General features: G+C 47.7%; 1 protein-coding gene across 2 annotated transcripts in view; it reads right to left on the bottom strand.

The window, feature by feature from the left end:
* nom1 (nucleolar protein with MIF4G domain 1) overlaps positions 1-25,045 on the bottom strand; it is a 58,550-nt gene that overhangs the window by 16,048 nt on the left and 17,457 nt on the right. For both annotated transcript variants that reach the window (XM_078424844.1, XM_078424852.1), the window contains exons 5-7: positions 24,317-24,427; positions 9,263-9,424; positions 6,564-6,685 (exon numbers count right to left, since the gene is read on the bottom strand). In XM_078424844.1, coding sequence (XP_078280970.1) covers positions 6,564-6,685; positions 9,263-9,424; positions 24,317-24,427 — 395 coding nt within the window. The remainder of the gene's footprint in view (positions 1-6,563; positions 6,686-9,262; positions 9,425-24,316; positions 24,428-25,045) is intronic.

The following is a 25,045-nucleotide window of genomic DNA, read 5'->3' as shown; positions in this document are numbered from 1 at the left end:
CGCTGCCTTCAGCTGCCGGTGGAACCTCTCCACCAAGCCGTTTGCCTGCGGGTGATAGGCCGTGGTGTGGTGCAGCCGCACGCCCAACAGGTGGGCCATGGCCGACCACAGCTCGGAGGTGAACTGTGGCCCCCGGTCCGATGAGATGACCACTGGCACACCAAAGCGAGCAATCCAGTGCGCGGCCAACGCACGAGCGCATGTGGCTGTAGACGTATCAGCCAGTGGTATGGCCTCCGGCCACCGCGTGAAGCGGTCCACCACCGTGAAGAGGTGGGTGATGCCCCGGGACGGCGGGAGCGGGCCCACAATGTAGACCGGGCAGGGTAGACCGATCCCTTGGAGTGGCGCCCGGACGTGGCGTTGAATTTTTGACGTCTGGCACGGAATGCAGGTGCGGGCCCATTGGCCAACCTGCTTGCGCAGACCATGCCACATGAACCGCGCAGCTACCAATGAGATCGTTGCCCGGATGGATGGGTGAGCCAGCCCGTGGACCACGTCGAACACCCTCCTGCGCCACGCGGCCGGGACGATGGGGCGCGGCTGACCTGCCGACACATCGCAAAGTATCGTCGTCGCTCCGGGGCCGAGGGGAACATCCTCAAGGCGGAGGCAGTCCGGTAGGCGGGCATCTCCCCGTCCGTTAGTTGGGCCTCCGCCAGGGCAGAATAATCAATGCCGGGTGCCACTTCTAACACGGCATTGATGGCGGGGCGAGACAATGCGTCGGCCACCCGGTTTTCCTTCCCCTCGATAAAGCGGATGGAGGTGGTGAATTCTGATATGTAGGCCAACTGGCGCTGCTGTCGGGCGGACCATGGGTCGGAGACCTTTGCCAGGGCGAAAGTGAGCGGCTTGTGGTCCGTGTAAGCGGTGAACGGGCGGCCCTCCAGAAAATAGCGGAAGTGACGAACGGCCAGGTACAGGGCGAGGAGCTCGCGGTCGAAAGCGCTGTACTTCTTCTGGGCGTTGTCGAGGTGCCGGCTGAAGAAGGCCAGGGGGCGCCAACCCCCGTCCGTGAGTTGCTCCAGTACGGCACCAACCGCCAACTCTGAGGCGTCCACCGTAAGGGCTGTCGGGGCATCCTCCCGTGGGTGAACCAGCAGCACAGCCCGAGCCAGGGCCTCCTTCGCGCCGTCAAAGGCTGTTACGGCCTCGTCGGTCCACACAACGGTCTTACGCTTGCCCGCCAGCAGCTCGTATAGCGGCCGCATGATGTGGGCCGCGGATGGCAGGAACCGGTGATAAAATGCCACCATGCCGACGAACTCCAGCAGGCCACGCACCGAGGACGGATGGGGAAACCGGCGGATGGCGTCTACTTTGTCCTGCAGGGGAACCGCTTCTTGCGAGGACACACGGTGGCCGAGAAAGTCAATTGTGGCCACGCCAAAGCGGCACTTGGCGAGGTTTATGGCCAACCCGTGTTCGCTGAGCCGCTGGAAAAGCTGCCGGAGGTGGGCACAGTGCTCCTGCCGCGAGCGGCTGGCTACCAATATGTCGTCAAGGTAGACAAATAGGAAATCCAGCCCGCGACACACGCCGTTCATTAACCGCTGAAATGACTGCGCGGCGTTCTTGAGGCCGAACGGCATCCGTACGAACTCGTAGAGTCCGAACGGCGTGATGATTGCCGTCTTGGGTACATCCTCCGGGTGGACCGGGATCTGGTTGTAACCTCGCACCAGATCCACCTTTGAAAATATCGTGGCCCCAGCCAAATGGGCGTTGAATTCCTGGATGTGGGGCACGGGGTATCGGTCCTCGGCGGTAGCGACGTTCAGCCGCCGATAATCCCCGCAAGGCCTCCAGCCCCCGTTTGCCTTGGGGACCATGTGGAGTGGAGATGCCCATGGGCTGTTGGAAGGGCGGACGATCCCCAAGGACTCCATCGTGCGGAACTCCTGTCGTGCCAGGCGTAGTTTCTCAGGCGGGAGTCGGCGTGCTCGTGCGTGGAGGGGTGGGCCGGTAGTTGTGATATAATGGTACACCCCATGCTTGGGGGTCGACGACCGGAATTGCGGGGCCATAATATCCGGAAAGTCCGCCAGCACCCGAGCGAAATGGGAGTCCACGGACGACAGCGGGCGTATAATGGGGTCGTTCAGCCGCAACGCGATGGGCTCCATCGTGGCGGAGTGGACCAAGCGCTGCTGCCTGACGTCCACGAGGAGAGAATGAGCCCGCAGAAAGTCGGCCCCGAGCAACGGCTGGGAGACGTCGGCGATCGTAAACAGCCACGTAAAATGACTGGCGCCGAAAACGATGTGGACCGTGCGGACGCCATATGTCTGAATAATGCTCCCATTTGCCGCGGTGAGGATGGGCCCCCGCTTCCCAGAACGAATGTCCAGCGGCGAAGGGGGCAGGACGCTCAGCTCCGCCCCGGTATCCACGAGGAAGCGGCTCCCGGACCGCCGATCTCAGGCGAAGAGGCGGTGAATCTGGCCGGCCACCGCAGGGACTATTGGTAGCCGGCCCCGGCGTTTCCCGGAAATGTGCACGGCTGGCGGCATTGTCGGGCTGTCGCACCCCAGCGCTGGTGGTAATAACACCAGTACCTCTTGCTGGTGCTGGCTGGAGCCTGCTGGTGTGGGACTGCAGGTGCACGACCCGCAATGGCCACCGGGGGCGATCTCGCAGGCCTCCGGGAGGTGGCTGCCACTCCTTCCACAGCTCCCCCGCCCGACCGGAGAAAATCGGGCGCTTCTCGAGTGACGTTTAGCGCACTGACGTCATCACGGCGCGCCGCCCACAGCGCGTCCGCGCGCCTGCCGAGGGCCCGGGTGTCTGCAAAGGAGGCGTCGGTGAGCTGCAGGCGAATGTCGGCCGGCAGCAGGTGCAGGTACGTATATTCAAACATCAGGCACGGTCTGTGCCCGTCGAGCAGCGCGACCATCTCCTTCAGGAGGCTAGATGGGCGCCGGTCACCGAGGCCTGGCATGTGGAGGAGCCTTTCGGCCCGCTCCATTCGGGTTAGCCCGTAGGTTTGGAGCAGCAGCTCCTTAAGGGCTTTATATTTACCGTCGGCCGGTGGGTCCTGGAGGAACTCCGTTACCTCTTCGGCCGTGTCCTGGTCAAGGGCTCCCACCAGGTGGAAAAACCGGGTGTTATCCACTGTGATGCCCTGCAGCTGGAACTGGGCCTCCGCTTGGTAAAACCAAACGCGAGCCCGGGTGGTCCAGAAGGTCGGGAGCTTGATTCCTACCGCGTCGACAGCTGGGGCCTGGTCGGCCTGCGAGCCGGACGGGCGGTCGGATTCTGCTTTTTTGTCCATCCTAATGAATGGACCGTCGGGGTCACCAATGTAGTGCGTCGATAAAGGCAAGGAGCCAGGTATTTCGGGAAGGTATATTTATTGTATCGTGGGTCTCAGACGGGTCTAGTCTGCCGGAATGGCTTGGCGCCCAAACCTTGTCCTTATATACCTGAGTCCAGGACCGCCTCCCGGGACTGGTCCATTCCCGTGCCGAGGGGTCGGTAGTAGTATGGCCCGACCCTTGGGAGCCGCCACAACAGCATTTTTAAGAAAATATGGGGGGGGAAAAAAACCTGATCGCTAATTGAAATACTTTGAGTACCAGGCTAAGCTAAATTTGAATGTAGGGTTGAACAGTGAAAACAAGACCTGGAACCAAAGTTAGGACATTCTCTGAATACATCCAACACTGGAGAAGTGAGCAACACATCTGGACAGGTAGATGTGAACTTCAACTTTACAGCAAACTGATTTTTTTGCTAATTTCAGGGAAATTGCCAGAACAGGGAAAAAGAAAAGAGCGTATATACATTCCTCAGCAAATTTGAATGTTTTTTGAATCACCTAACACCCAGATTTTCTTTCTGCTGGGGGAGTCATACAGCGTGGTAACAGGTCCTTCTGCTCAACTTACCCACATCGACCAACATGCCCCATCTATAATAGTGCCACCTGCCCACACTTGGCCAATATCCCTCTGAGCCTACTCTAACCAGGTACATGTCCAAATGTCTCTTAAATGTTATGATAGTACCTGCCTCAACTATCTTCACAGGCAGTTTATTCCATATACCCACCAGACTATGTGTAAAAAGAAGTTACCTCTCAGGTTCCTATTAAATCTTTCGCCCACTCACCTTAAACCTATGTCCTCTGGTTCTTGATTCCCCTACTCTGGGCAGAAGACTGTGAATTTACCTGATCTATTCCTCTTGATCTTGTATACCTCCATAAGATTGTCCCTCATCCTCCTGCGCTACAAGGAATAAACTCCTAAGTCCGCCGACAGGAGGAGTCGAGTAGGTGTGCCAAGGCCGTGTCGCAAGCTAAACAGGGCCAGTGGATGAGATGGGAGAGTGTGGAAAAGCGGAAGATCAGCTGGAAGGACATGTGGGTGATGGAGGCGAGCAGGATAAGCTTCCTCATTCGGGCAACCTATGATGTCCTTCCTAGCCCAAAAAATCTCAACCAATGGCTGGGCGAAGATCCATCATGCCCCCTGTGTTCAACACCAGCCACGCTTAAGCACATCCTCACTGGGTGTAAAGTAAGCCTCTCCCAAGGACGGTACACCTGGAGACATAATCAAATGCCTGGCAGCGACTCTGGAAAGCAGGAGAACAACCAACAATGCCCTGCCGCCCAGACCAACCAACCCAGTTATGCCAATTGCCTTTGTTCGGGAGGGGGAACAAAATCAACGGAAAATTCCACCAAGGACAAGGTTTGGACAGCTGGAGGCAGCCCGTGACTTGCAGATGCTGGTGGATGTGGACCAACGGCTTACAGTTCCACCAGAGATAGCCATCACCAACTTGAGGCCTGATCTTGTCCTCTGGTCCAACTCTCAGCGCATGGTGTATTTTGTGGAGCTCACAGTCCCTTGGGAGGATGCTGTGCAGGAAGCCTTTGAAAGAAAGAAACTGCGCGACACAGACCTTGCAGCGGAGGCAGAACAGCGGGGCTGGAGAGCAAAGATCTGCCCGGTAGAAGTTGGATGTCGAGGATTTGTGGCAACATCTACCGTAAGACTGATGAAGGACCTGGGGATCAGCGGACAAGCCCTACGCCAGGCTATCAAGGAAACAGCACAGGTGGCAGAGCGGAGTAACCAGTGGCTCTGGCTGAAGAGGAAAGACCCCATCTGGTCTCCCAAATAAGTCGGCTAGGCAGATGCAGAGGGGGGTGGTTCTGGAACGCCAGAATGCACTGCTGAGCCTACTGGAGACGTCGTGGGTTCAATCAGCAAAACGTCGATGAAAGTAGGTGCCCACTTGATAACCCCAATGACGTGTCTGCCTAGCCTTTCTCAACATCGGAGGAGCATAGGTGAGTGCATAAGCCTCCCATCATCACCGGGAGCAAGTTGACATTTGGCACTTTGCATTTCTAACATCTTGTCCTGTGTATTTGGAAACACAGGCAGTTTGTTCCATATACCCACCAGACTATGTGTAAAAAAAAGTTACCCCTCAGGTTCCTATTAAATCTTTCCCCCACTCACCTTAAACCTATGTCCCCTGGTTCTTGATTCCCCTACTCTGGGCAGAAGACTGTTAATTTACCTGATCTATTCCTCTTGATCTTGTATACCTCCATAAGATTGTCCCTCATCCTCCTGCGCTACAAGGAATAAAGTCCTGGCCTGCTCAAGCTCTCCTTATAGCTCAAGCCTGGCAACATTCTCGTAAATCTTCTCTGCACCCTTTCCAGTTTGACAACATCTTTCCGACAACATGGTGACCAAAAATGAACACTTTCCTCTAAATGCTGCCTCACCAATCTCTTATACAACTGTAACATGATCTCCCAACATCGGTACACAATACTCCGAGCAGAGACCTCAACAGTAAATTATCAGTTAAATCTGCTTTGGCTTGGTTACCCAAATATCTCTTGTACAGGTCCTGGAATAAGGCAATGTGATCTGAATGTACCAGCAATTGATTTGAGGATTAATCTGAAAATTGACAGCTGTATCAATGAGACACATCTTATTAATGCATTAAAGTGCCAGCATGTATACACATTCCAGTCCTGTGTGGTGCCTTCAACTTTATGAATTGAAGTAATTTGTGTTTACTTCATTCACTGTTCCACAAATGAATTAATGGAGCAAATTATCTGTCACCCATGGTGCTATGCTGCTTGTTAACTAACCCCCACTTACTTTCTCTGGACATGGAAGCTGTTTGAACTGACTACTCATACTCAAATGATATTAGGCAAAGTGGAATGGGCTCAAAGCTGTATATTTAATGCTGTCCAAGGCTATTCCTTTGTGACCGATAGCACAATTTGGCTCAACATCTATTACATCTATTGTCAGCTGCGACAAGTTATTTGGTGCTCAGGAATGGAACAAGTGGGTTATGACCTGAAGCCAAAAGCAACAAACTGCTGGAGGAACTCAGTGGGTTAGGCAGCAGATGTTGAGGGAATTGGATTGATGATATTTTAGGTGATGACCCTTCAGATTGATAAGAGTAGAAGGCGAATAGATGGAAGAAGTGAGAAGGGGTGGGGCAAGACCTGGCAAGTAGTAGGTGGATCCAGTCAAGGAGAAGGGTTAGATACTGACCTCAGGAGTTTTTCAAAAGCATCCAAGTAATCCTCACTGGTCATCATGACACAGAAGATGTTTTTCCGTATATCTGTATTCATCCTTTGTTTGCGTGCCAGCTCCATAAGTTTTCCACTTAGCTAAAACATAACAAATATGGAGAAATATTGATTGCAGTTGAAGGGTACATTATGGGGTTTTATTTTCTTGGTTGGAAAGCACATTTAAAACCAGAAATGTTCCAAACAAACTGGAATAATATGTGATGATAATTCATAATTATTTTACAGTTGTGGTGGAGCAGGCTAATGTTTGTCCATTGATAAATTATTGGCAATGGACCATTTTGGGGATATCATAGAAGAATTTGAGAAAAGCAACATTTAAATAAATTCTAATTTCCCAAGTTTGCAGCACAGTGGCACAGCCAGAAGGGCTGCTGCCTCACGACCAAAGAGACCTGGGTTCAAGCTTGAACTCGGGTGCTGACTGTGTGGAGTTCGCACGTTATGCATGTGAGAATGCGCGTTTCGTCTGGCTGCTTTGGTTTCTGCCCTCATCCCAAAGCCATGTGGGTTGGGTGCATAAATGGTCATTTAAAATTGCCTGTGAAATCTAGATGAATGGTGGATTAAAATGTGTGGAGAATTAAAAAAAATTGGATTATTGTATTATTGGCAGTGTGCAGACTTGGTGGGCCAAAAGACCTGTTCCAATGCTATCTACAGTTTCTCTCTTTACTTCAGTGTTATTTTCACCATTATGTTATTCATTCTGTCAATTATTATGCACGCAGTTATTTAAAAAAAATTATCTGAATATTTTTGATCAAATCATAGTGCACTAGGAGCTCAGCTGGTCAGGCAGCATCAGCGGAGGGAAACGACAGATTGACATTACGGGACAGGACCCTTCTTCATAGTGATAGGAATAAGGGGGAGAAAGCTAGAAAAGTGGGGGGTGTGGACAGGACAAAGCCTGGCAAGTGATTGATGGACACAGGTGAGGGAAAAATGATCTGCAAATGGGCGAAGTAAGTGATAAAGGTTAGAGGTGAAAATGGTGACAGAAAAGGAGAGGAGTGAAATGAGAGGAGAGAGTGAAATGAGAGGAGAGATATGGGTTAAAAGGGACGGGGTGGGGAAAAAAGGGGAATGGGGACTCAGGGATGGGAGTACCTCTGATTCTGAGCTGTGTTAAACTGGAAAACCGGAAACTGAAGAAAATGAGAAGATGACAAGACATGAACATTTATAAGTTGTACTCCAATGAAAATATTCAACAGATCAGGCAGCTTCATAAGGAGGTTTTAAAAAAAATTTCAAGCAAAAGTGGATGGTGGGTTGATGATGTTGTATCCCAGCAATACCTGTTCTTATTTCAGGTTTCCATCATTTTTTGGTTATTATTTTAATACCTGGTCATGAGTTGTAATAACTTTGACACAACTTACTAAGAGAATATGTAAGTTCCACAAGGACAGCACTGGAGGTCAGGACTGAACCCGTGTCACTGGAGCTGTGAGGAAGCAGCTTCACTAACTGCTGCCACTGTACCTGTTCTTGATTCACCTTTCTAATCACTGTTGGGATGGTGGAACTAATTAGCATATTTTTGTTCATGTGCCAGTGGAAATTTTCAGACAATTAATTTAAATCAATAATACAAAGTTATATCTGAACAATACATAAAGGTTTGGGCAAAAGTGGAAGAGAACCAGCAACTACATCCTTCTCATGGGTTAGCTCACCTTTCACTTTGAATGCATTATTAAACTGGAAATGTTCTGAGCAGTGGAGCTGGATGTATTCTATATTTGGCTCCCCAACTTTATGTCAGGGATAGCTGCCAGATGCAGTGTGACCCCATTGACGGAGACATTAACCTTTAAAACTTAAGTGGCTTGGTTTATTTTTGAGAATTAATTTCTAATACTTTAAGCTGAGAGAAATGGTTGAAAGGCCACCAGAATGATCCAAGGGTGGGGGTTCAGAATTTACCATCCGAGAACCTGCTGCCATTTGCTTTGAAGAGGACGTGGCTCTGTTTTGTGAGGCAACTCTGGCAGCCAGGCTTCTAGCACCTTGTTAGTCCAACACAGCATGAAGAACTAATTGAGGCTTCAGGAATAGTGCAGATGCAGACTAAAAACTGTACACAATCCTTTGGATGTGACTTGACCAATGCCTTGCATAACTGTAATAAAACAAGTGAGAGAGACCTCAGGAAAAAAAAAAGGCAGGAGACTAAAAAGGTACACAATACTTCAGGTGTAATGTCATCAATGCCCTTCATTTATTCAGAGTGACATCTTTGTCGATGACCCACTCATCACCCCCGGATAGTGCAAAAAATACCATGTTGCATAAAATAGACATTCAAATTGTTCGAGACCGTAAATTGTAAGTGATCAAGTTGTAAGTACCAGGAAAGTTAGAAATATTTCCCGATTATAGAATGTTTAAAAAATTTTTTTAGAATAGATTTCAAACAAAGGTAATGCATATACAGCCACAACATGTGATGAAGATATGCAATACTGAAAATTAGATGACGTTTACAAGATTACAACAGGGAAAGCAACCCAGCTACACAGGAGTGAAAACAGAATTAGCTCCTTATAATCATTGCATAATTTTTGAAAGCAGTGATTTTTTTTCATTTGCATTGACCAAAATTTCCATTGCCAAAATACAAAAAGCAAGCTAAATACTCACCCCTCCCACAACGACATCTTGCTGTGTTTTGGAAACAGCGTGGTCAATCATAGGAGCAACACTCCATGAAGATCCTACAATCCACCACCGTCCAACTTGCTCTGCTGAAAGTAGGTTTTCTAATGTTACACGTAGTTGGAACTCACCACGACTGTTATGAATCTGAAAATAAAGAGATGAAGATTTTCCTTTCAATAATGAAAGCATAATTTAAAAATTGATTCCTGAATTTTGACTGTGGAATGATAAAGAATAAGCAATATTTATCCTATGTGCAGTGTAAAGATACAGCGTGGAAACAAGGTCTTCAGCCCACCGAACCCACATCATCCACTGATCACCCATTCACACTAGTTCTATGTTCTCCAACTTTCTCAGCTGGCCCCGACATACGGGCAGGAACTTTACAGAGGCCAAATTAATACCTGGAGGAAACCCACTTTGTCATAGGGATAACATGCAAACTCCACACAGCCAACACCCAAGGTCAGGTTCAACCCTAGGTCTCTGGTGCTTGGAGGCGGTAGCTCTATCAGCTACGCCACTGTGCTGCTCTGAAATAGAAAAGCTTCCAAGGAGGGCCTGAATGACCTGCTTCGGTTCTTATGCTTGGGTTCTTGATATTTTTGTAAATTTAGCTGGAGGATTTAGCTCTGTTAGCCTCAATAATCATGGACTCCAATGGACAATTTTATCATACATTACACAATGAAAAAAATGATTGGATCCTCAGTTGAATGTAGAGCAACCTAAACATACACAAACAGAATGGTCATTGCAATTAAGTACTTTGATTTTGTGGGTAGAAAGGACATGAAAAGGATAATATTGCTTGGAGAGATCCAGTTGAGAGGTGGCAGAAAACAAGTATTTAAAACCACAAAGGATCCAATTGAGTTGAGAAAAATAAATTGTTCCAGCAATGAAGAGCTGTGACATGGGATTCATCATCTGTAAGAACAACAGTAGATCTAATTGTTGCTTTTAATAGGGAATTGGCCAAATATTTGAGTGAGAACGCGCCACAGGACAACAAAGAAAAAGCTGGGGGAATGTGTCTCACCAGATTTGTCCAGCGCTGAGCTCTTGAGGGCATGATGGGCCAAATGGCCCCATTCCATGTTGTAATGATTCTATGATTTTAATTTAAAATGTTGCAAACCTCAACAATAGATGTTTCCAATGAGTAATAGTTCTTAACAAAAGGGTAATTGCATCTAAAAATATTTTTGGCATCCAGTCTCCCCTGCCCCATACTCTGGGCATCTGCCAGAGAACTGACAGTCTATGATCATAATAGTCACTACATACAAAAGTTACTTGTATAACAATGCATCTACAATAACATAATTGTCAATTCATTACCTTTTGTTGGCAAAAAAAAAAATCACTTTTTAATGTCTACTTCCTTTCCATACTTTACTATTGGAAAATTATTTCCATGGACATTAAAGATTTAAATGATTTTAATGCACCCTCTCGTTACACTGATCTGGTTCAGCAAAACACAGTTGAGTTGCATTAGTTGAGACCAGATGTTCCATTGAACCAAGTATAATATTTTATTTCAACTTTAAATAAAGTGTGGGGAGAAAACATCAACTCAAATAATGTTTATTTTTCAGTCCATAAAGCAAGATTTGTGTGGAAGTGCAGAAGCAATAAAACACATATCATCTGAAGTGTTCTTATAATGATCCCTTTTAACTGTAAAGTAAACAGACAGATTTACTGTATGGATATAAAAACAAATTCACTTTACCAGCAGGATAACATTAACCTATTCATCAGCGTAATGCAGACATAGTGCAACAAAATTTTGTGCACTCTGTTTTCTGCTTCTATGGATCTCTCAACATTGAGAGCACATCTAGAAGAGTAGATGAGGGCCAACAAAACTATTTCATTGTTTAGTCATACAGCATTATGTTTGAAGCATAATGGTGCACTCAATACTTAATGCATTTGTGTCATAACTAGCAACTTGTCATGCTGTGATTGTAATAGATTTTAAAATCTAAGCAAAAGTAAGATTATCTATCAACAAATATACACAGTCTGTAATTTCCTCTGTTACTAAATCATTTAATGGAGAACTTTTCCCGAAATTTGACTCCTCACATTTTTGTATTAAATATCATTTTGCCAATCTGCTTGAAAGCACATAGTTTGTATCCAAATCAACCACATATTCGATTTTATGCTTATAATAAAGTATTGTGGCGCGTCGGTAGAGGCCCGAAATAAAGGCAAGGAGCCAGGTATTTTGGGGGGCGTTATGGTTTTAATACACGGTTATCAGACGGGTCGAGTCTGCCGGAATGGCTTCGCGCCCAAAACCTTGTCCTTATCTATGTAGTCCGGACTGCCCTCCTGGACTGGTCCATTTCCGTGCCGAGGGGTCGGTAGTGGTATGGCCCGACCCTTGGGAGCCCCCACAGGATCCCCCCCCAGAACCGGAGGCACGAAGCGCACTGGTGGTCGCACAACCCGACCGGACCGCGTACGGTAATCGGTCGACAGAGGGACCCGCAAAGGTGGGCGACCTCATGGCCGAGGCTGGGCAACCCGCACCAGTTGGTCAATGTCTAAGTGGGCCGGCTTCAGGCGGTCAATTGACACTGCCTCCAGCCGGCCCCCCATGTCCAAGACAAAGGTAGTCTGTCCGTGCTCCAGCACCCGGTACGGGCCCTCATACGGCCTCTGGAGTGGCGTCCGGTGGGCGTCACGGCGCAGGAACACAAAGGCGCAGTCCCGGAGGGCCGATGGCACGTAAGGGCGGAATGTCCCATGGCGGGACGTCGGCACGGGTGCAGGCTTGCCAACTCGCTCTCGGAGGCGCTGTAGGGTGGATGAGGGCGGTTCCTCTCGCCCCGGCAACGAGGGCACGAACTCCCCGGGCACCGTGAGCGGGGACCCGTATACAAGCGCCGCTGACGATGAAGCCAGGTCCTCCTTGGGCGCAGTCCGGATGCCCAGCAAGACCCATGGTAGCTCGTCCATCCAGTCGGGGCCGGAGAGTCGCGCCTTCAGCGCTGTCTTCAGCTGCCGGTGGAACCTCTCCACCAGGACGTTTGCCTGCGGGTGATAGGCCATGGTGTGGTGCAGCCGCACGCCCAACAGGTGGGCCATGGCCGACTACAGCTCGGAGGTGAACTGTGGCTCCCGGTCCGATGAGATGACCACCGGCACCCCAAAGCGAGCAATCCAGTGCACGGCCAACGCACGAGCGCATGTGGCTGTTGATGTATCGGCCAGCGGTATGGCCTCCGGCCACCGCGTGAAGCGGTCCACCACCGTGAGGAGGTGGGTGCGGGCCCACAATGTCCACGTGCAGGTGGTCGAAACGTCGGCAGGGTAGACCGATCTCTTGGAGTGGCGCCCGGACGTGGCGTTGAATTTTGCCGTCTGGCACGGAATGCAGGTGCGGGCCCAGTGGCCAACCTGCTTGCGCAGACCGTGCCACATGAACCGCGCAGCTACCAGTGCGGTCGTCGCCCGGATGGATGGGTGAGCCAGCCCGTGGACAACGTCGAACACCCTCCGGCGCCACGCGGCCGGGACGATGGCGCGCGGCTGTCCTGCCGACACATCGCACAGTATCGTCGCTCCTCCGGGTCCGAGGGGAACATCCTCAAGGTGGAGGCCAGAGATGGCAGTCCGGTAGGCGGTAGACAACGCGTCGGCCACCCGGTTTTCCTTCCCCTCGATGAAGCGGATGGAGGTAGTGAATTCCGAGATGTACGCCAACTGGCGCTGCTGTCGGGCAGACCATGGTTAGGAGACCTTTGCCAGGGCGAACGTGAGCGGCTTGTGGTCCGTGTAAGCGGTGAACGGGCGGCCCTCCAGAAAATAGCGGAAGTGACGAACGGCCAGGTACAGGGCGAGGAGCTCGCGGTCGAAGGCGCTGTACTTCCTCTGGGCGTTGTTGAGGTGCCGGCTGAAGAAGGCCAGGGGGCGCCAACCCCCGTCCGTCAGTTGCTCCAGTACGGCACCAACCGCCAACTCTGAGGAGTCCACCGTAAGGGCTGTCGGGGCATCCTCCCGTGGGTGAACCAGCAGCACAGCCCGAGCCAGGGCCTCCTTTACGTCGTCAAAAGCCGTTACCGCCTCGTCGGTCCACACGACGTTCTTACGCTTGCCTGCCAGCAGCTCGTATAGCGGCCGCATGATGTGGGCCGCGGATGGCAGGAACCGGTGATAAAAGGCCACCATGCCGATGAACTACTGCAGGCCACGCACCGAGGACGGACGGGGAAACCAGAAACCGGATGATTGCCGTCTTGGGCACATCCTCCGGGTGGACCGGGATCTGGTTGTAGCCTCGCACCAGATCCACCTTCGAGAATATCGTGGCCCCAGCCAAATGGGCGTTGAAGTCCTGGATGTGGGGCATGGGGTATCGGTCCTCGGCGGTTGCGACGTTCAGCCGCCGATAATCCCCGCAAGGTCTCCAGCCCCCGTTTGCCTTGGGGACCATGTGGAGTAGGGATGCCCATGGGCTGTTGGAAGGGCGGACGATCCCCAAGGACTCCATCGTGCGGAACTCCTGTCGTGCCAGGCGTAGCTTCTCAGGCGGCAGTTGGCGTGGACCGGTAGTTATTATGTAATGGAACACCCCGTGCTTGGGGGTCAACGACCGGAATTGCGGGGCCATAATATCTGGAAACTCCGCCAGAACCCGAGCGAAATGGGAGTCCACGGACGACAGCGGGCGTACAATGGGCTCATTCAGCCGCAGCGCAATGGGCTCCATCGTGGCGGAGTGGACCAAGCGCTGCTGCCTGACGTCCACCAGGAGAGAATGAGCCCGCAGAAAGTCAGCCCCGAGCAACGGCTGGGAGACGTCGGCGATAGGAAACTGCCACGTGAAATGACTGGCGCCGAGAACGATGTGGACCGTGCGGACGCCATAAGTCCGAATGTGGCTCACGTTTGCAGCGGTGAGGATGGGCCCTCGCTTCCCAGAACGAATGTCCAGCAGCGAAGGGGGCAGGACGCTCAGCTCCGCCCCGGTATGCACGAGGAAGTGGCCCCCGGAGCGCCGATCCCAGGCGAAGAGGCGGTGAATCTGGCCGGCCGCCGCGGGGACTATTGGCAGCCGGCCCCGGCGTTTCCCGGGAACGTGCACGGCTGGCGACATTGTCGGGCTGCAGCACCCCAGCGCTGGTGGTAATAACACCAGTGCCTCCTGCTGGCTGGAGCCTGCTGGTGTGGGAATGCAGGTGCATGTGCGGGTGCAGGACCCGCGATGGCCACCGGGGGCAATCTCGCAGGCCTCCGGGGCATAGCTGTCACTCCTTCCACAGCTCCCCCGCCACAGCGCGTCCGCGCGCCTGCCGAGGGCCCGGGTGTCTGCAAAGGAGGCATCGGTGAGCTGCAGGCGAATGTCGGCCGGCAGCAGGTGCAGGTAAGTGTACTCAAACATCAGGCAAGGTCTGTGCCCGTCGAGCAACGCGACCATCTCCTTCAGGAGGCTAGATGGGCGCCGGTCACCGAGGCCTGGCATGTGGAGGAGCCTTTCGGCCTGCTCCATTCGGGTTAGCCCGTAAGTTTGGAGCAGCAGCTCCTTCAGGGCTGTGTACTTATCGTGGGCCGGTGGGTCCTGGAGGAACTCCGTGACCTCTTCGGCCGTGTCCTGGTCAAGGGCTCCCACCAGGTGGAAGAAACGGGTGTCATCCGATGTGATGCCCCGCAGCTGGAACTGGGCCTCCGCTTGGTAAAACCAAACGCGAGCCCGGGTGGTCCAGAAAGTCGGAAGCTTGATTGCTACCGCGTCGACAGCTGCGGCCTGGTCGGCCTGCGAGCTGGACGGACGGTCGGCTTTTGATCTTGTGTCCATCATACTGTGAATGGACCGTCGAGGTCACCAATGTGGCACGTCAGTAGAGGCCCGAAATAAAGGCAAGGAGCCAGGTATTTTGGGGTCGTTATGGTTTTAATACACGGTTATCAGACGGGTCGAGTCTGCCGGAATGGCTTCGCGCCCAAAACCTTGTCCTTATATATGTAGTCCGGACCGCCCTCCTGGACTGGTCCATTTCCGTGCCGAGGGGTCGGTAGTGGTATGGCCCGACCCTTGGGAGCCGCCACAGTATGCTCTTTCCCTATAACTAAGAGCAGATGGATATATAGCATGAAATAAGAGCAATGGTGCCACAGACCACTGTTTTAAAAACTTACTGTACAAAATTCACTTATTCACGGTTACAATGCAAGTCAAATTTCCACTTCTTACTATGTATTCTTATTCACTGAAATAACATAACAAATTGGCCACTAATGGAAAATAAACCAGGACTCCAAACATTCAGTGCTGTCACAAAGCTGGGACCATAATGTAACCATAAATGGAAAACATCCTTCACTCATCAACCTTGCTTAGGGAGGCTTCAAAGTTTAGTTCAGAAAGACAGCGCGGGAGCAAGCCCTTCGGTCTACTGTGTTCGCGCCGATCAGCAATCCCCACACACTAACACTATCCTACACGCACTAGGGACAATTTACAATTTTATGAAGCCAATTAGCTTTCAAACCTGCACGTCTTTGGAGTGTGTGACGAAATCCATGCTGGACACAGGGAGAACGTACAAACTCCATACAGACAGCACCTCGAGTCAAGATTGAACCTGGGTCTCTGGGGCTGTATGGCAGCAACTCTACCACTGCGCCAAAGTGTTGCCCGAAGTTGGAGTTTTCAGGAATGAAAGTTTCAGATGGGTGATGAGAGAAATTGGGAGTGGATACAGTGCCCTCCATAATGTTTGGGACAAAGACCCATCATTTATTTATTTGCCTCTGAATGCCACAATTTGAGATTTGTAATAGAAAAAAATTGCATGTGGTTAAAGTGCACATTGTCAGATTTTAATTAAGGCCATTTTTATACATTTTGGTTTCACCATGTAGAAATTAAAGCAGTGTTTAAACATCGTCCCCGATTTCAGGGCACCATAATGTTTGGGACACAGCAATGTCATGTAAATGAAAGTAGTCTTGTTTAGTATTTTGTTGCATATCTTTTGCATGTAATAACAACTTGAAGTCTATGATTCATGGACATCACCAGTTGATGGGTGTCTTCTCTGGTGATGCTCTGCCAGGCCTGTATTGCAGCAATCTTTAGCTTATGCTTGTTTTGGGGGCTAGTACCCTTCAGTTTTCTTTTCAGCAACTAAAAGGCATGCTCAATTGTTCAAAAAAACAAAAAAGTTCAGATCAGGTGATTGACTTGGCCACTCAAGAATTGACCATGTTTTAGCTTTGGAAAAACTCTTTTGGTGCTTTAGCAGTATGTTTGGGATCATTGTCTTGCTGTAGAATGAACCAGAGTTTTGAGGCAATTGTTTGAATTTGAGCAGATAGGATGCATCTATACACTTCAGAATTCATTATGTTACTACCATCAGCAGTTGTATCATCAATGAAGATAAGTGAGTCAGTACCTTCAGCAACCATACATGCCCGGCCATAACACCCCCACTACCATGTTTCACAGATGAGGTGGTATGCTTTAGATCTTGGGCAGTTCCTTTTCTCCACCATACTTTGCTCTTGCCATCACTCTGATATAAGTTAATCTTCGGCTCATCTGTCCACAAGACCTTTTTCCAGAACTGTGGTTACTCTTTTAAGTACTTCTTGGCAAACTGTAACGCGGCCATCCTATTTTTGCGGATAACCAGTGGTTTGCATCTTGCAGTGTTGCCTCTTTATTTCTGTTCATGAGGTCTTCTGCAGACAGTGGTCATTGACAAAGCCACACCTGACACCTGAAGAGTTTTTCTGATCTGTCGGACAGGTGTTTGGGGGCTTTTCTTTATTATAGAGAGAATTCTTCTGTCATCAGCTGTGGAGGTCTTCCTTGGCCAGTCCCTTTGCGATTAGTAAGCTCTCCAGTGATCTCTTTCTCCTTAATGATGTTCCAAACAATTGATTTTGGTAAGCCTAAGGTTTGGCTGATGTCTCTAAGTTTTATTCTTGTTTCTCAGTCTCATAATGACTTCTTTGAGTTTCATTGGCACAACTTTGGTCCTCATGTTGATAAACAGCAATAAAAGTATCTAAAGGCGATGGAGACTGGAGGAAAGACGAGGTGCTGAGAGCTCTCTTATACCTGCATTGGGGAGGCAATTAAACACACCTGAGCAATTACATACGCCTGTGAAGCCATGTGTCCCAAACATTATGGTGCCCTGAAATCGGGGGACTATGTATAAACACAGCTGTACTTTCTACATGGTGAAACCAAAATGTATTAAAAAATCTGACAATGTGCACTTTAACCACGTGATTTTTTTCTATTACAAATCTCAAATTGTGGAGTACAGAGGCAAATAAATAAATGATGGGTCTTTGTCCCAAACATTATGGAGGGCACTGTACATTGTTGGGATACTCCATCTACTGAACACAATACACCTCTGCAAGTAGTTTATCGAACAGCATAGAGACTGATCTTTTCTGTGGCCAGTCGTGGCTGTAAGGTAGCATTTTTGCCAAAGTAACAATAGATTGTGTATGGAAGCTTCACACGAGCTTCCATAGAGATATTCTTGTTCAGCACATTCGTATAGGGAATGCTCAGTCAGAGATTCCAATGTTTTGCACAAAATGTTAACAAAATCCACAGTGCATTAAAAATCATAACACTGCTCAAAGAACAGGAAAGATCTTCGCATTCTGGACAATGTTTGGCCTTTTTTCTGCATAAATTTGAGAGGCTCATCTACAGTACATTGTACCTTCTCAAAGGTTTATCGTAACATTGAGCTGATAGGCCAAAAACTGTACCACATGCTTAATTTCACATTAGATTTAAGTCTCCAAGATGTAGTCTGGAGTTTGCCTTTACACCTTAATGCTCCACGATACAATTTTTGCAAAGCGAACTTTAGTTTAATACTAGGCCAAGTGGACCCATTGTGCTCAAACCTCTCCTACATTGGTGCAGTACCCTCTCCTCCCCTCCCTCCCCCCTCTCCCCCACTCCATCCCCCTCAACCTCCCTTATCCTCCCTCCTCCCTCCCTTGGAGATAGATTTAAACTTTAAAATGTGAATAACTTTTAAAATGATAACACCGATTTCAATGAAACTTCTTCCATTAGCACCAAAGGGACGATGGTGAGTAAGGTGGGCCTAAAATTGTCACGCTATCGTGTACCGGAATGGCTGTAGTTCAAGAACAAACAAACAAGAGTTTTAGTATATAGATGAACATGATCTCTTGAACTGTGATCTGCATATAGATTAATGACGAAGAAATGCAGAAAAGTAAGAGGCGACAATTTTTCTGCATAAATTTGAGAGGCTCATCTACAGTACATTGTACCTTCTCAAAGGTTTATCGTAACATTGAGCTGATAGGCCAAAAACTGTACCACATGCTTAATTTCACATTAGATTTAAGTCTCCAAGATGTAGTCTGGAGTTTGCCTTTACACCTTAATGCTCCACGATACAATTTTTGCAAAGCGAACTTTAGTTTAATACTAGGCCAAGTGGACCCATTGTGCTCAAACCTCTCCTACATTGGTGCAGTACCCTCTCCTCCCCTCCCTCCCCCCTCTCCATCCCCCTCAACCTCCCTTATCCTCCCTCCTCCCCCCTCCCTCCCTTGGAGATAGATTTAAACTTTAAAATGTGAATAACTTTTAAAATGACAACACCGATTTCAATGAAACTTCTTCCATTAGCACCAAAGGGACGATGGTGAGTAAGGTGGGCCTAAAATTGCCACGCTATCGTGTACCGGAATGGCTGTAGTTCAAGAACAAACAAACAAGAGTTTTAGTATATAGATGAACATGATCTCTTGAACTGTGATCTGCATATAGATTAATGACGAAGAAATGCAGAAAGGTAAGAGGCGACAATTTGGCCTTGTGAGATCACTGTGACATTCAATATGATCATGGCAGATCATTCAAATTCAAAATCGTTCTCGGTTTGTCCCGGTATCCCGTGATTACTCTGGCCCCAAGAACAATATCTAACTCCTCCATGAATATATTTATTTGAGGATTCTCTCAGCTACACGTGTGAAATTTGGATAAGTGGGCCTTTTTGCCCCTCTCTGAAGCAGTCCAATTGGTTGGTGCTGCAGGAGCTCCTCGGTGCAAAAGAACACCATAATCATTCTGTTAACCAGGGTGTGCTTACTGTACTCCATATTTCAACATACCACCCATAAGAGAACTGCATTACTATCATATAAATTTACAAATATTTTTGCTGGAATGGCAAAAATACCACCAACAAAATGACATTTAGCATCCACAAAAGTACTGGAGTAGCTCAGCATCTCTGGAGAACACGTATAGGTGACATTTCCCGACCTGAAACATTACCTATGTTCTCCAGAGATGCTGCCTGACACATTGAGTTATCCTAGCACTTTGTACCCTTTTGTGTAAACCAGAATCTGCAGTTCCTTGTATTTGTTATCCACACTTGTCCTGTGAAAAACAGGGCAGGCACTGGAAGCTGATAAATGTATTTTTATAATACTGAATGGAAACAAAGGCCAAACAGCCCTGTATTTATGAAAATCGTGAAGAAATGCAATAGTCCTGACAAAACTGGGAAATTGATTTTCAGTAATTCAGAATTCAAGTAAAGATTCTATGTAGTCCATCAAACCATGAGTAGTAGAAACAAGGAACTGTATCTCACTGTACGTCTGCACATGTGATCATAAAGAACCACTGAACCATTGAGATGCTGGTTTACAGAAAAGGACACAGAGTGCTGGAGCAAACTCAATAGGCCAGACAGCATCCTCGGAGAACATGAATAGGTGATGTTTTGGGTTGGTGCACTTCTTCAGACTTCAACTGATCTTATAGAGATGGAAGCAAAAGAAGCTGAGATTTAAAAATAACATAAGAAACAGATGCACACAAGGCTATTTGTGCCACTGCATCAGGTCTGACATTTAATAATATCATGGTTGATTTTTTTAAGTCAGTGCCACATTTCTGTTCTAATACAATATTCCTTGATATCCTTTGTCTAAACGTTTATTGATCTTGGTCTTAAAGACAGTCAGTCACTGAACCCCTACAGATCTTTTGGGTAGAGAATTTCAAAGATTCAGCACCCTCAGGGTGAAAAAAATTCTCCTTGCCTCTGTCCTGAATGGCTCACATCTTATTTTGGGATTGTGGATATCCAGTTGTAGATACTCTAGCCTCGGGAATCATCAACCATGTACACAGCCATTCAAATCCCCAAAATAGTCTTGTTTAATAATAATAATAATATATTCCTTTATTCGTCCCACACCGGGGAAATTTACAGTGTTACAGCAGCAAAGTGGATAGCAAGAGAGCAAGAGATCATTCATTATAAATAAAAGATACATAAATTGTCATCAGTTTTCTGTGTGTTCTTAGCTGTTATTGTTGACTCGTCTGCTGGGAGCAGTGCTGGTTGTGCAGTCTCACAGCAGCGGGAAGGACCTCCTATATCTCTCCTTCACGCACTTGGGGTGAAGGAGTCTGTCACTGACGGAGCTACTCAGTGCAGTGACAGTGTCCTGCATGGGGTGGGAGTCGTTGTCCAGCACTGATGTTAGCTTTGCCATCATCCTCTTCTCTCCCACCATCTGCACTGAGTCAAGGGGGCAACCCAGGACAGAGCTGGCCTTCCTGACCAGCTTGTCGAGTCTCTTCCCTTCTGCAGCTGAGATGCTGCTGCTCCAGCAGACCACTCCATAGAAGATGGCCGATGCAACCACCGTGTTGTAGAAAGTCCTTAGGAGTGCCCCCTGCACTCCAAAGGACCAGAGTCTCCTTAGCAGATAAAGCCTGCTCTGGCCCTTTCTGTATAGCGCATCGGTGTTTTCAGTCCAGTCCAGTTTATTGTTGAGGTAGACACCCAGGCACTTATAAGAATCCACCCTCTCGATGTCCATTCCCTGGATGTTCACCGGTGTTGGGTGGACCTGGTTGCGCCTGCGGAAATCTACCACCATCTCTCTGGTTTTCCCCGCGTTGATCCGGAGGCAGTTCCGCTGGCACCAGTCCACAATCTCCTTGATCAGTTCTCCGTACGCCCTGTCCTCGTCGCCCGTGATGAGGCCGACGATGGCAGAGTTGTCAAAGAACTTCTGTAGATAGGAGTCTGCAGAGCTGTGCCTGAAGTCCGCAGTGTACAGGGTGAACAAGAATGGCACTAGCACTGTTCCCTGCGGAACCCCAGTGCTGCAGACCACCCTGTCCAATACCAGGTCCTTTGTCCTCACATACTGTGGTTGGTTGGTGAGGTCATCATGTGAGATCATCTCACATTCTTCCAAACTCCAGAGAACAGACCCCTTCTATTTAAGGAATCACAAGCAACCGCAGATGCTGGAGTGCTGAACAAAGTGCTGGAGGAACCCAGCAAGTCAGGCAGCATTCTGTGACTGCGCAATATTGCTGGTTGGGACCCTTTTTCAGATTGGGCTTGCTATTTAACTCTTCCTATTCAAATGCTTCTTCAATGGAAATACACTCCATCTCATAAATGTATCTGGTCATCCTTTGATCACTCCCTGTATTACAAGTACATGCTTCCTTGGGTAGGGAAGCTAGCCTTTCGCATAATATTACAGATACTGTCTCACCAGGATCCATTAAATCTCTTGAATTCAAATTCTCGTATCATAAATATGATTTGAAACCATATTTAAATATAGGTTACACATCAGGAAGGGCATGACAAAACACTACAGAACACAAATGATAAGGAAGAAGATGCAAACACTAAGCTATAAATTAAAATTTCTGAAATCAATTCAGACATGAAACAAACATTTCAATTTTAGAATAGGGAAAAATTGTCAATATTTATTTTCATTGACAGATATGTCTGAAAACAATTATTTTTATGATTGATTTCCATTACAAATACATTTCAGTGCAACCAAACCTAAAAGCAAAAATTGATATTGTCAATTTTTGTGAATTACTCTGACCATGCGACGCTGCCACCTTGTGGCACTGCACCAACAGACATCTTTCAGGACCGACGATAGACACAAAATGCTGGAGTAATTCAGCGGGTCAGGCAGCATCACTGGATAGAAGGAATGGGTGACGTTTCGGGTCGAGATCCTACTCCAGCATTTTGTGTCTATCTATCTTCAGTGTAAACCAGGATCTGCAATTCCTTCCAACATTTTTCAGGGCCTTCCTGATTGATGGTTTGCAAATATGGAAAGTTAGCTGAAACATTGACTGAGAATAGTAGCTTTAAATTTAAAGATCCTGTGTCTAGATAGACAGACAAAATATGCAATTAGCCTGTTCGGAGACCTCCAAGGAAATAAACGTAAAAGAATATTAAATTTGGAGGAAAAAGCTAAATGTTGAGGGAAGTAGAAATGTAATTGCGCGAGAGAAATCGTTGGGCTGAAATGTGAAACGTGAAAAATGAAATGAACATCAAAGGCGACTATTTCTTAAAGTGAGGACATGTCACTCCAAACTCCACTATCTGCATCTCCAGTCTTCTTTGTCGTTTGTGATTCTAAACAACATTTAAAAGAGTCAAAGGTTGCAGCTTCCAATCCTACACAAGTGACTGGAGAACAAAACCAGGTTGAGCACTCCAGTGCAATCATTAAGTGAGTACTGCAACATTTTAAGAGCTGTCGAGAAAAGATGTTGAGGCATAAATAGGGTAGACAGTCAGAACATTTTTCCCCCCAGGGTGGAAATGTCTAACACTAGGCATAGGTTTAGGATAAAGTTCATAAGTTATGGGAGCAGATTATACAGCGTGGAAACATGTCCTTCGGCCCAGCTTACCCACACCAGCCAACTGTCCCAGCAACACTAGTCCCACCTGCCTGCGTTTGGTCCATACCCTTCCAAACCTGTCCTTCCATGTAACTGTCTAACTTTTTCTTAAATGTTGGGACAGTCCCAGCCTCAACTACCACCTCTGGCAGCTTGTTCCATCCACCCACCACCCTTTGTGTGAACAAGTTCCCCTCAGATTCCTCTTAAATCTTTTCCCCTTCACCTTAAACCCATGTATTCTGGCACTCTCTTTAACCTACTCTGGGCAAGAGACTGTACATCTACCCGATCTATTCCTCTCATGAATCAGGCCATTCGACCCATCCACTCTGCCATTCAATCGTGGCTGATCTATCCTTCCTCTCAACCCTATTCTCCTGCCTTCTCCCCATAACACCTGACACTCTTACTGATCAAGAATCTGCCAATTTCTGCTTTAAAATTATTAATTGACTACATCTGAAAATGTATTTAGATGAGTAACTGAAACAGTATCATGTTGAGGATTACACGCCATATGGAAAATAGGATTAATGGAGATAGGTGTATGATGGTCAGAGTCCCAGTCAGCCAAAGGGGCGGTATCTGTGGTTTGTGACTATGATTCTTTATAATGGAGTGGATACATGATTGGAAGCTTAATTCAAAACTTTGTACGATGTTGGAGTTGTGAATAGTTCAGCTGGACTGTGAGAGAGATGGGAAAAAACTTCTGATGGTGGCTAAGATAATTACAATGGTGCTTTCCATGTTTAATTGAAAACAAATGTGACACATCCAGTGTTGTGTACCAGAGAAGCAGCCTGGCAACAAAGAGATTTAGACGGGATTGAAAGAAATGGTGGCATGATGGAGATATCAAATCCGGTCGAGTCATGTAGATGGGAGGATGGAATTTATTTGGCTGAATCCAAAGTACACGCAACAAAAAAAGAACTTAATTATCCACAGCCCAACCAATTTCACTATCAAATCTCTGGCAAGACCGCTAGTCACACAGCATGGAAATAAGCTTTTCAGCCCAACTCGCCCTTGATGATCAAGATGCCCCATCTAAGCTTATTTTTTGGATGATTCTGTTACTTGAAGAGGAAAACAATCAAGTAGAAGAGGTGCTGTATGCAGATACCCAGACAAGCATTCATTATAGTCTATAATTAAAACCATAATTAGAGAAACCTCCCAGCATGCTTCCACTTATTAGCAGAATGAATTTATTGCGCTTTTTTGAAAAGTAGCATTTAACAAGATTGTGACATTACCAGACTCCTCTGGAGCTTTCGAAATCTTTCCACCGGTTCAGGATCATAACCTGGGATTTTTCGCATGTCATTATTCTTCAGTGCTAACATGATTTCGAGCATAAAACGAACCTGGAATAGGAAAATAAGTTACAGGTAAGCAATGGGCTGCAAAAGGCTTTCATTTGGCTGAATCCAAAGTACATGCAAAAAAACTTTACATGCAGTCCAACCAATTTTCACTACCAAATGCTTGACAAAATTGCTAGTTATCAACCTCATTTACCTAATATTCACTCATAATCATGATACCACTGAAGTGGTTATAAATGAGCTGGATTTTATCCCAGTTCCCCTCATTATCATTCTGATGGTTTTGGTGCTCTTCACAGATGCTATTTGTCTGCTGAGTACTTCCAGCTAATTCAGCTTTTATTTGCATTTGATGTCATCTATGCGGATTTTTGCAGGTTTTTTTAAAACAGGGTTCCTCATGGTAGGTTAGAAAAGAAAAAGCCCACAGAATTTAATGGAGATGCGCAAATTAAAAAGTTGCTGCTGTACTGGAGAGAATGCAGAGACTTCATGAGAAGAAAAAGCTGTGGTTATCGCTCTGAAACAGATGAGGCTCAGGGAAGACATAATTGAGATGTATAAAAAATTTTGGGGGGTGCCTAGACTAGATAGAATCGGGACCTGTTCTCCTCAGCAAAGTGCTCATCAGAAAGGGTCAGAGAGTCATTCTGTACA

The sequence above is a fragment of the Rhinoraja longicauda genome, chromosome 2 (assembly GCF_053455715.1).
Source record: "Rhinoraja longicauda isolate Sanriku21f chromosome 2, sRhiLon1.1, whole genome shotgun sequence".
In the NCBI taxonomy this organism is placed as follows: Eukaryota; Metazoa; Chordata; class Chondrichthyes; order Rajiformes; family Arhynchobatidae; genus Rhinoraja; species Rhinoraja longicauda.
Note: the sequence above shows the minus strand (reverse complement) of the source record. Positions and strands in the feature narration are given on the sequence as shown.